Raw genomic sequence first — 12,409 nt, 5'->3', positions numbered from 1 at the left:
TCTTAAAAGTAGTGGGCAAAAGTAGTTGCACAAACATCTTTCTAAAAGCAGAATGTAGGAATTCTGAATATCTTCTCCATTGATAGGAATTGGATTAATAAGCCTTTGGCATAAACATAGCTTCTAGCACTAGTCCAATAAAGCTGTGAAAAGATCCTTCTCTGGAGAATAGCACAGAAAAATAAGTATTTCTAGTATCAGTGGATTATAAAGAATCCAAAATAATTTCCTTCATAAGGCTGAAAAACCTGCCGGGGTAGGCATATGTGTTAACTGTAACAATAAAGCAATTAGCTGTTTCAATCTACTTGCAAACAGAATTAAGATAATATATTCAAGGGTCTGAAATGTAAAGACATAATTTTCAACAATTAGCAAATAAAAAAATAGCAGAGAAAGGGGGGCAACTATGTTGAAGTACAAACTTTTTTTTAAAAAAAACTGCTGTACTATTCCCAATAAATCTTTCTCAGAGGTAAAAAGTATTTAGTTTAATGTAGCAGTCCATGTACAACATGCTTCAGATTGCTGGATTTATAGTACAGGTATTAGCTTTACAAAATTCTTGATATTCTGAGTACACAGAAAATCAACCTAAAACATTCACAAAAACAGAAGAAAAAGCAACCTATATTTTTTTATTATTTTCTGGGGGAAAGTAAATGAAATACCTCCCCAAATAATTAAAGAGTTCCAAAGAAACAATTTATAAATCAAATAATTTATTCACCACTGTTGCTTGTTCCAGTAAGCAGACTTTAAGGGAGAGGTTGGCTTCGCTTATTATAGTTGGCATTTTGCCCTAATTTTTTTAACACAAGAACACTCAGAACTAAACATGTTATTAAAATCCCGTTAGAAAATAAGATAAAACACCTGACAGTAGTGAAATAGTGAGCTGCTGTGGACAATATTTAAATTCATAAATTGTTGTGTGGTTTCTCAGACTTGTTAAGAACATAACAGCATAGAACACTAATGTATTGCACAGTGTCACCATGGGTATGCAGGGATCACAGTGTAGTGGACTGCATCCCTTTACATCAAATGGAAATATTGTCCATGTTACAAAACCATAGTCAAATCTAACACTTGCAACATACTTCCCTGGTAATACAGTTGTCCACCCCAAGCACCTAAACATTACTAAATACAAGTTTGTGTCCTAGGAATAATGTGAAGCTTTGAAAGAATAGGTTTTGTAGAAAGTGCTAGGGAGTAAATCCTCAGTAGGAACATTCAGAAAATCTGTTGCTCAAAGAGTATCTTTTCAAACCCTGCTGGAGGAGTGTGATAAAATTCACTGAACTGACAATCCAAAATGGCACTGTCATCCACTAGAAAAAGAAGAAGAAAATAGTGAAAAACTTGCATATATGCATACTTCACATTCAACTAGCCTTGGCAGAGACTTTCCCTTTGTTTTCTTGATTAAAATATTACTTATGTTGACAAAATGCAGAACAATACTCTTGGAAATTAGGATGGAGTCTAACAAAGCCTTGCAACTCAAACAGCAAAAGTTAATAGCTCACAAATATTTGTGGCACATCAAGAGCTGACCTGTTCTCATCCAACTTGCAAAAGCCTCTCTACCTGTACACCAGAAAGCAATTCTTACACATTACAAGTGAGCAGGCGAGTAGCACTTAACAGCAAATTACCTTTGCATAATAGGAAAATTCACCCAGCACTACCCACTTGAGCACAAAGAACTACTTTTTGTTGTTGCTAAGGCAGGGGGAAAAGATGATGTGGCCTGAATCCCAAAGGAACCACCACCTTTGGTCCTTATGATTATGCAGAGCAATGATAGGAACCTTTTTGGGTTAGAAAAGAATAGCAGCTATGGCCATCGGTCCAAGTTCTTGATCAACAAGTCTCAAGTGGATGTACTGAAAAGCTGTTGTCCAACTCTCCACCAGACCACCCTAGAGACTACAAGGAACCTTACATTGGGGCTAGGAGTGTTCTATTAAAATACTAGCTGACCCGGCCACGCGTTACTGTGGTTCTTTCCTGTGACCCCCACCCACCCTGTCACGATCCATGACGTATCCTGCCCCTCCTCCCTCCACCCCGGCTCATCCCTGTGTTTCGGTAGGATACCCTTCCCTCTGTTGTCCCTGGGGAGTGTTGGCCCCTCCCCCCTGTATCTCCATACCTTGGCCCCCACCCTCGAAAAGGAACTGTTAGGTTCTGGGTTCTATTTCCCAGCATGCACTTTTGTCTAAACCCTCTGTTGTCCCTGGGGAGTGTTGGCCCCTACCCCCGGTATCTTCCTACATTGGCCCCCAGCCTTGGAGAAGGAGCTGTCAGTTTCTGGGTTCCATTTCCCAGTATTTACTTTCGTCTGAGCCCTCTGTTGTCCCCTCCCCCTTGTGTCTCCATACATTGGCCCCTGTGCATGCATCGTGAACATTTCTATATATTTAGATTAAGGATCGGGGGTGATGATGCGCCCTGGGACACAGAGAACTACTTAAAGAATCCCAACCCGGGGGGGGGGGGTCAAATAGCGATGCCCCATAGCCCCGTAGCAACAGACAGGCCCAGACAGAAGGAGGGGGGTCATATGGGCCACTTGGCGCGGGCCTCCGAATCTAAAGGGGGCCTCGGTCAGCATATTCACAATGAGTAAAATGAAAAAAGTAACAAAAGGTTTAAAAACAGGGCCACATTATCTACCTGGACCGGGCCCTGTAGGGCCTGGCAACAGAAGGCGCGTTCTGAAGCACCCGAGTTGTTCAGTTCCATAAAAAACCCAGGAATTGGCAAGGGGAAGGTAGGGGATTATAAATGGGGTGGGGGTGGCCACTGCAAATATCTGAGGACTTAAACTGGTGAGAGAAAGTGCAATTGTTTTTTTTTAAAGACACAGAGGCTTACAATCAGTTGTTTCTCCTAAAATAAGACATACCCATAAAATAAGCCATAGCAGAATTTCTAAGCATTTGCGCGATATAAGCCATACCCCGAAAATAAGACATAGTGATAGGCGTAGTTCTGGAGGGCCCCAAGGAAGAGGCAAGGCTGGACGCGTAATAAAAAATAAGACATCCCCTGAAAATAAGCCAATGTGGGGTTTTTTTAAGGAAAAATAAATATAAGGCGGTGTCTTATTTTTGGAGAAACACGGTAAAGCCTAGGTTAAAAGGGTCACGATTGCCCTTACTTAAAATGGCCACCGGAGCCTCACATGTGACACAACACCCACTAAATTATAAAGCGAAAACCCCTCGCTGTGCCCCCAAGTGTGTGTTAGGAAAAATGATGAACGACTGCCTAATGCTGCCAGGCGTTTATTAATGCAGCCGCCGGGAGAGGTTTTGGGCTTGGGGTGGAATGGCTGTTTTGGTGGCTGTTGGACAGTTGCTCCCCCCACCCTACGTCAGCCCATGACCTATTTGGGCTCCTCCTCCCACCCAGGGTTCCATTCGGGATAGTATTTAAAGGGCTGTAGAGCTGAGGCCTAGTCTGTAAAATGGAGCCAAGGCCTCCTGTTTTACAGGATCTCGTGGCGGAGGCGGGGTTTATGGGTGTGGCGCGTTGTTGTGGCTAATCCCTGTGAGTGCCCCCACGTGACCCGATCCATGATCTATTCTGTTTGTCCCCCCCCCCCCCAATGACTGGTGTATTTCATGACGTTTTGAAGGATGGTATTTATTTTTGTCTTGTGGTTATTTGGTGGGGGATTTTTTTGGGGGGGATAGTGGTGCTAAATTGTAAAGTAAAAACCCTTGCCGTGCCCCCAAGTGCGTTGCTGTGGGTTATCTACCCCCCCCGGGCCTAGTGGAGGCCTAGCAGCATAGCAGGGCCTAGGGGTCTGATAATGGCCGACTTGGTGGTTTCAGTTGCTTGGTTGATGATGTCATTTGGTTTGTGGGTGAGGCTTAGATTTCACAGGAAGGGAGGGGGTGTACTGTGGGAGGAATTCCACTTGAGGGCGCTGTTTGACTTGGTGGAAAACCAGGTCTATACCTGGGCAGGTGTGTGATTTGAGGGATTTTTGTCTCCAACAACGCTCGGGGAGTGGCCTGGATCGTTGTGTCAAAATTTCAGGACGATCGGTCAAGCGGTTATGGAGAAAAGTGGAACCTGCAGTTCACCATTTTTACATTTTTATATACAGTGGTACCTCTACTTACGAATTTAATGCGTTCTGAACGCACATTTGTAAGTCGAAAAAAATTGTAAGTCGAATCCCATAGGAATGCATTGGGAGAAAAAATTCGTAAGTAGAAGCAACCCTATCTAAAAATTCGTAAGTAGAAAAAAATCCTATCTAAACCGCATCCAAGATGGCGGACGGAGCTCCATTTGTAAGTAGAGTTATTCGTAAGTAGAGGTACCACTGTATATAGATAAGCCCATTCTCAGAATATTGGACTATGTGGAAAATAGGAAGCTGTGTAGTAGGGAGGTCAAAGTGTTAACAACTCCTGAGAACCCCAACTTACCATATACCACAGGGAAGACAGTTCCTCTAATTCCTGAGGCTGGACAGTGCATATTTTTCCCATTCAAATAAACATTTAGTTCTACATGGTCATATGTAATTCCCTGTAAGGGAAATGTGACATTTAGACTCCACTTTTATTCATTTTGAAAAACATAGCTAAATCTGAATGTTGTGGACAACATTTCAACATTATCTTACAAACTTACTTTAAAAATATGAACATTTTCAGGGAGCTACTTGCATCCAGTACCCTACTACATCAAGTACCCATAGCCCTCCTTGTTTGTTTTGTATAGCACTCTTCATTTGAGTATCACAGGGTGGTTCACAACATAAAAATACAAAATGAGAATACAAAATACATAAAAGCCCACGCACCCCACCACCTTGTAAAGGCCATAGATTTATTATTATGAATTAAATTTGATTATGTGCTCTTCCTTTGGCCTGAATTATGGCAACAGGTTCCTTTTAAGGATCTTTGGGTCCAACTTTCCATAAAGACCAGCTTAACTGGACTGTGTTGGTGAAAAATATAGCAGAGATTATCACATTTGCTGTGAAGTTAGCTTTGGCTAGGAGGAAACACCATCAATTCTGGTCAGATTCATATAAGCAATACTGAAAGAAACTCACCACAATATCACCCTCTTGTGGAAGGTTGTTTGCTGGCAACCTGTTCTTCTCATCATTATTGTAGTACAGGGCTCCATCATTTCTCAGTACTAGACTATTCACATCACACCCAAGAGGAATTTGATTCAAATTGACTTTCTGAGTCGCAACACCAATACCCCAGATTCCTGGCGAGGGGTGAAATGGAATGGCACAGCCATGGGAGAAGAGAGGAGAGAGAGAGAGAGAGAGAATGTACTTTAGTGCAGTACCGTGCAAGACATTCCCCCAGCCTTGCCCAAATAGTTTACTTCCAATTAAACAACATCTGACTGTGCTATGTCATGACAGTAAGTGAAATAATGAGCATATATTGATCAGGAAATCAAACTAAACCTTTATCATCCCGCCCCTGCTCAACTGCAACAGAACCCTTTAAAAAGCCCTTGCCATTTTTTTAATGAACCCGCATCTTGAACTGGTCCCAACTACACTGAATTATGAGAAATGCCACCTTGTAGAGCATTTCTGGACAATGAGGTGCTGCAACTTGGGTCCATAAGGAAGTTGAAGGAACCCTTGGTTGCCAGCAAAGCATTTTGCAAATCAGCATGGCTAACAACAGCTCCAACTGGTTCTACTTTGACTGGAAGTGGCTCTCCAAGGCCTCAGGCATTCTGACCCTTTAAGTAGAGGTGCTAGGACTGAACCAGCGGAAGCCTCTCTAGGATACCTTGCACCCTTAGCAAGGAGCTTTCTTCGTGACACCTCCCTGGAAAAAAAAACTTTATTGCAATAGCTACATTAGAAAGTATCTTGTGAACTGCTATCCTGGTGTGAATAATTTAATGAAAAGGGTAAAAGTCCTCAACCAGTCTAGGAAACTGCCCACTAACAGTGTCTCAGCTCTCATTCATATAAATCTATGATTCTCAGAATTGAAGAGCAGTAAGGGGCTACAGGATGGAAGGGGAGAGGAGGATGAAGTTCCAGGGTGTGAGCAGGAGCCTGTTCATGCAACAATTAATTTTACTCAGCGACTTGAATCCAATCTGAGCAAAACATGATGAATTTTTGCGAGCGTCAACTTTTTGACTGACCTGTAGATTGGATTTTAAACTCAAAATAGCTCTTGTTCTGATGCAAAGGGGCATTGGCTAGGCAGCCTCCCGTACCACATACTCGTCGTCCATTTTTGACAATGACAACATCTGTTCCTGCAGAATTAAAAGCATCAAACTGAAACATTCTGAACTTCCATTTAAGACATGCAGCACAATTCTGCACAAGTATGTTTGGAAATAAGTCCAACTGATTTCAGAGGAACTTACTCCCATTTAAGCAAGAACTTATTAAAATTCTTACTATCAGCAGCATGCTTGACAATAGCTAGAAGGCAGAAAGATTTAGGAGATACGGTAATTTGGTATATGAGTGATACCAGCAAAATTGGATAATTGCATAGATGGGTCATTCCATGAAAATGAGGGGGGGGGGGTTGTAAAAAAAAATGTAATACTTTTTTTACATGGTAAGTTTGTGTGCATATGTATATCAAAGTGTTTTGGCAACAAAACAAATTATTCCCAGAATGCTTCATTCCAAGATGGCCACCACCTGAATGTACCGGTAGCACATATTGCAAATGAATTTTGTTTTTGAAGTTAGACATACACTAAAGGTAAGATAAAATCTATTCAAACCTGTGAGGGACAAGGGATACAGGGAAGTCCCTCCCATCTTAAGTTCCAGCCCATCCCCAAGCGCTGGAGAGAGCAAGGAGAGCTCTGCCTCCAGCGGAGAGTCAGGAAGTAGTGTCCGAGGCTCAGGCAAGGTTGCGGAGCCCATGCCCCAGGTGGGACAGGAAGATGGGAGCAGGGGGGGAAGGCCAATTCCCCCAACTCCGGAATTGCGACGCAAACGTAGGGGGAAGAGGTTGGGTCTTCCAAAGCTTCTATGCTGGAGGAAAACCCGCCAATCACCATTCCGAGGTTCTGACACCTCACCTTAAGGATGTATATTAACCGCTCTGAACACTGTAAATAATCAGCACTTAATAAAAGCCTAAAAAGACCATGCTGGAGTCGTTACTCTAGAGTAGCCACATCAGGCCCTCTGACAAAACCATTATTGTAATATGTATATTGAAAGCTTAAAATGTCATCTTTTGATTGCAAATGGTCTATATTGCTCCAATTACATTTTTAATTGGTATTGATTGATTTTAATTATAGATTATGAAGCTGTAACATGAGCTACCAAAACAAGTTATTTTTAGAATATCTTTCTGAATGGGAGCTTCAGAATTAAACTTTTCTGCATTTTCCTTCTACGCAGTAGATGCAATGTAATCATGTAAACATTTTAATTTTATGTTGCAGTTTGTGCCCTACAAACACTGTCAAAATGTGTAATGTAAGTTACTGCAATTATGGTAACTCACGTTACAGTGCTCAAATTTTGCATTCTTATCGCTCTCTTTATATTTATTTAGGAATTAAAGCAAATATTTTAAAATGGCCCTTACACCTGCTGAAAAGATGAAACGTAGGAGGGAAAAATTAAGAAAGAAGAAAATATAATGAATACAAAGCCAAGCAAAAAGAATTTATGAAGAAAAGCAGAGAGAAGAAAAATGCCAAAGAAAGCAAGTTGCCAAAGGCTGAACAGTTGAAATTGCAAAGTGCCAGAAGAAAGAATGTAAGAGAAAGAGTTTCCAAACATAGAGAGTTGAAGAAGAAAGTCCCAGTTACTCCTATTGGGACAAAGAAAGACTCACCATCAGCATTCAAATACAACTCTGCCCTGGGCAAGGCTACAGCTAATAATAATAATAATAATTAATAATTTATTATTTATACCCCGCCCATCTGGCCGGGTTCCGCCAGCCACTCTGGGCGGCTTCCAACAAAACACTAAAATACAGAAATCCATCAAACATTAAAAGCTTCCCTAAACAGGGCTGCCTTGAGATGCCATCTAAAGGTCTGGCAATTGTTGTTCTCTTTGACCTCTAGTGGGAGGGCATTCCACAGGGTGGGTGCCACTACCGAGAAGGCCCTCTGCCTGGTTCCCTGTAACTTGGCTTCTCGTAGCGAAGGAACCGCCAGAAGGCCCTCGGAGCTGGACCTCAGTGTCCAGGCAGAACGATGGGGGTGGAGACGGGGGGGGCTCCTTCAGGTATACTGGACCGAGGCCGTCGACCGAGCTAAGGCTTGTCGAGCTCTACCCAAGTCACCACGCAAGAAGCGTAAAGTTATATGTAAACTTTTTGAAAGTTTAGGATCACAGAAACCATTAGCAAAGAAAGCTGTTCAATCTAAGTCTGCATTGAGGACTGAAACTATTAATAAAGTAGAAAATTTCTATAACCGCGATGAAATAAGTCGACAGGAAGAAAGGATGTAAAAACAGTAGTACGAAATGATGGTAATTTTTATTTTTATTTTTCATATTTTTATTTTTCATATTTTGAAATTAATATGAAAAAGGTAATAAGCTTTTATAATAACCAGGTATGTATTATATACACAATTATTTTATTCAAGATTGCTTCTCAATTACTATCTTTAAATATTACTTAATTGTTGTAATCATACGTCAAATGTAATATGAGTTACCATGGAATGACGCAGATGGGAAAACTGACCCAAAAGACAGAAACAATTTTTAAAAGACAAAATGAAAGTTTCAAGAGAAATGTCCCCTCTTTATTGTTGTTCTGTTTTTGTCACAATTTTTTTTAAAGTATGGTTAGGATTGCAGCTCTGCAGCTCAGTCCTATTCCTATCTAGTCAGAACTAAGTCATACTATGTTCATTGTGTCTTTCTACCTTATAAATATGTTTAAGAATGTAGCCTTGAACTGTGGGAACATCTGTATTTGGTGTGGGTGGGGGGAGAGCAGGCTGCCACTTGGATAGAGGTTATTGTGAGGCTGCTGCTGACAAAAATTATTAGAGAATCCAAAAAGCTTCAAACCCTCATTAAATTCCACCGTGGACAAGCCCTGGGAAGGCAAGGGAGTTACAATTTCTGCCCAGTCTTTATACTGTGTGATAGTTTGTTAAGGATTATAGGTGCCCTTGAATTACCTTAATTTTAAACTGTAAAATTCTAAGGATTCATTTGTCTATGAATTAAATCCATGCAGTCTCCCAAAACAAGACAGGGTTGACGCTTACAGTACTCTAAATTCATTCCAGTTAAGCATTCAAAATCCAAAGAGACTGGAACGCCTCGACAGAGAAAAAACTGTTCCCAGTATAACTCCAGTTTTGTCCTTAGATTTTCCTCACACTGTTCAGCAATAATTCACATTGTTTTGTAACAGAAGGGGGCAAAAATCCAAGATGAGGAAACCTGATATGCACAGGACAGGCACTCCTGGACATGATGAAGGCCCATGGTTGCTCACATGACAATTACACAATTATTTTTTTATAGCTCTAGTTACAGGTAGGTAGCCATGTTGGTCTGCTGTAGTTGAAACAAAATAATTTTTTCCCCTTCCAGTAGCACCTTAGAGACCAACTAAGTTTGATATTGGTATGAGCTTTCGTGTGCATGCTACTGGAATGATTTTTTAAATATAGCATTTAACATATTATATACACTCCTGGAGTGAATGAACCCTGACTGCTCCTACCACATTTAAAAAGTAGAAAAAGTATACATCTGCAATCATGCTTTAATGTTCACGCTGTGAAAGAGGTGTTTTGAGTTGTCACACAAGGGAGCACACACAGAGGAGCACACACAGACATCACTTCAGAGTATGAAATTCAACAAGTGTGAAGCAGTCCCCAGGTTGTGAAATATGTTTCCCTAGAAAAAACACGGATGGGGAAGAAATAGAAAGCAGGAGTTCCTACTTTATCTTTCAAATCAAGAGTGAAAGGATCAAAAACTTACCTGCCAGGGCAGTGAAAGAAGTTATGTGCCCATTTGTTTTTGTTTTGATTATCACTACAGTTCAGTTGACATCTTTTGTTCCTTATGAAACTTTCCTAGTTTCTCTTTCAGAAGGATCTAGAAAGTGTGTTTTGGATCTGTGTGGTTCTGCTTTGCCTACCCCACAGCTGAGAAAAAAGATGCTCAAATTACTACCCCTTTTGTTTTATCCCCATTATCTCAAACCTGCCATGGTCAGTGAGATAGGGAATTTCTGTCCCTCCAGATCAGATCTCCCATCAGCCCCAGACAGCATGGTCAGTGGCCAGGGATTATGAGATTCTCAATCTTGTAATATTAATCTCAGGGTCGTGGGTTCAAGCCTCGCATTGGTCAAAAGATTCCTGCATTGCAGGGGGTTGAGCCAGAGATGACCCTTGTGGTCATTTCAGTTCTATGATTCTATGAACACCTGGGTAATCACAGATTCCCTACTGCTACCTTAGAACAAAGAACAAAGTAAAGATGTGGATGAAAATAGAAATGAGAGGGTGTCTAGTGCTCCAGACCAGAAAAATGCAGTAGATCCAGTTTATTTGAAGTTCAGCAAAGAATTTGATTCAGTATACACTTCCGGGTTTGCCGCGGCCGTAACCATAAGATGCCGTAACCTGGAGGTTATGCAACACAAGATACCACTGGACACAGCCTGGTATCAAAAGAGGAGTCAGGGCTGAATCAGTTATTGGCATCCACTTAATTTTCTTGCTAATCAAACCTATTTTTTTAATAGGATGGAACTGGGATTCTGACCAGATGTTCCTAGTGCGAGTGGAGGTTTTGAACTGCCCCAAGATCTACAGATGAAGGACAGTGTACAAGTTAAAGAAATAAAAAATAAAATAAATAAGATAACAAGGTAGCCTCTGTTCTTCTGCTAAGCCTTGGAAGGTGTAAAATAAAAGGAAGAATTTATCTCCCAACTGACATGACAGGGTGGGCGGGTAACAATTTATGGGAGGAAATTATCGTTGTCTCTCCCAGACTAGCACCCTTTGCAGTTGAGAGAAAATATAGAGCAGGACCTGCCAGAGCCGAAGCATTTCCCCAGGTGGGCCGTGTGTCCTCCCCTCTGGGGTGGTGGGGGGTGTTCAAAGTTATTCACTCTAGTCTAACATTAAACAGTATTACTAAAATCTACCGTCCTTTCTCAACTATGTTGTTGTTCTACAGCTCCCACCATCCCTTAGCTGTGTTGAGAGCCGATAGATATTAAGTGTGGGAGGCAGTGAGGCCCAGTGGGGAGAGTCGGGCTCTCGGCTGGCGGGGGGCAGAGAAATCTTGCCTCAACCCCAAGGCTCGCTGCAATAGCTCGTTTGAAAAATGGGGGGGGGGTATTGTTGTTGTTGATCATGCTATGTGTGTTTGAAGGCCGCCTTCCCCCCGGACTGCGCCTTAAGGCCACGGCGACGGGTCCTTCCTCGCCCGCCACAGCTGCGCGGCTTCTTTCTTCATGCTCCGGAGCCCCTTCGCCCGCCTCGCCGCCGCTTACCCATCCTGTGCGTGTCCAGCTGAACGAGCGGCATCTCCTTGAGGGCAATGTGTCCTCCGCCGGCGTCTCCGCAGCAGGCCCAGCGCAGGCAGCACCACACGGGGCCGGGCGCCGAAGAGCCCGACGAGCCCGCCATGGCCGCCTCTCCTGCCCTCGGCTTCTCCGCTCAGAGCGCAGCTGGAGCCGCCATGTGGAGGAAGCGCCCTCCGCCCCTCGCCGCCCCGGCCTAGGCGCCCGCCCGGTACTGCTGGCCCTGCCGGGAGAGGCTCCGCATCGCCGCCCGCACCGTATCCGCGCGAGCCCGAGTCCCACACGACCGCCCGCGGGTGCCCTGGCTCGGCCTCCGACGTCGCCAGGACTGCAACTCCCATCAACCCCAGCGACAAGGGCCAGCCGCCGGGGATGATGGGAGCTGTAGTCCCGGCGACATCGGGGACACCCCCCCCCCGGCTGGGCTGAGTCTCTCGAAAGACTGACTCCCGGGGGCTTCGAAGGACGGGCGACCCCACGAAACGACTCGCCCTTCATCTCCCGAGGCTCTTGGCCCGCGTCTGCCCCCGAACAGCCCCGTATTGCGCCAGATCCCCACAGAAGCCCCGCGTCACTCAGGCGCTACCCACCCTGTCACGTCGCTAAGCGGCGGACTTTCCTTCCATGCCGCATTCCCCGCTGTGCCCCGAAGGGGTTTCCTTGCAGAAGGGCAGCATGTGAATTTATTAATAATGATTGAATAAATAATTATAAGGGGTCGCCGTGGGTTTTTTTGTGCCACAAACCACGGGGGTGGGACGGGGACTTCACTGTGGCTCCAGCGCTGTCACGGAGCCGCGCGCGACGTCAAGCATCTCTGAGGCGGGAAGAGAGGGAGGGAGCACTTGTGCGCAGGC

At 43.7% G+C, this 12,409-nt stretch overlaps 1 protein-coding gene across 2 annotated transcripts; it reads right to left on the bottom strand.

Moving 5' to 3' along the window:
• Positions 1-476: 476 nt before the first annotated feature.
• On the bottom strand, positions 477-11,882 carry SPRYD7 (SPRY domain containing 7). Of its 2 annotated transcripts, XM_035110361.3 has the most exons (5): positions 11,523-11,882; positions 6,178-6,294; positions 5,099-5,265; positions 4,461-4,563; positions 477-1,337 (listed from the first exon to the last, which is right to left on the bottom strand). In XM_035110361.3, the coding sequence occupies exons 1-5, from the start codon at positions 11,656-11,658 to the stop codon at positions 1,240-1,242; spliced, it is 621 nt and encodes a 206-aa protein (XP_034966252.1). In that variant the 5' UTR covers positions 11,659-11,882; the 3' UTR covers positions 477-1,239. The 2 variants fall into 2 exon arrangements, with proteins under 2 accessions (XP_034966252.1, XP_088523265.1); XM_088667139.1 differs by lacking the exon at positions 6,178-6,294.
• Between the last annotated feature and the right edge of the window lie 527 nt (positions 11,883-12,409).

Source organism: Zootoca vivipara, chromosome 3 (genome assembly GCF_965207765.1).
Source record: "Zootoca vivipara chromosome 3, rZooViv2.hap1.1, whole genome shotgun sequence".
In the NCBI taxonomy this organism is placed as follows: Eukaryota; Metazoa; Chordata; class Lepidosauria; order Squamata; family Lacertidae; genus Zootoca; species Zootoca vivipara.
The sequence above is the reverse complement of the archived record's forward strand: the minus strand, read 5'-3'. Positions and strand labels throughout refer to the sequence as shown.

What these genes read in the sequence shown, in the direction of transcription:
- SPRYD7 (XM_035110361.3), bottom strand. Translation starts at nt 11,658, where the DNA reads ATGGCGGGCTCGTCGGGCTCTTCGGCGCCCGGCCCCGTGTGGTGCTGC. An exon ending in GCTGGACACGCACAGGATGG is followed by an intron (nt 6,295 to 11,522) that starts GTAAGCGGCGGC and finishes TTAATTCTGCAG; the next exon opens with GAACAGATGTTGTCATTGTC. An exon ending in TGTCTTCCCTGTGGTATATG is followed by an intron (nt 1,338 to 4,460) that starts GTAAGTTGGGGT and finishes TTCTTTTTCTAG; the next exon opens with TGGATGACAGTGCCATTTTG.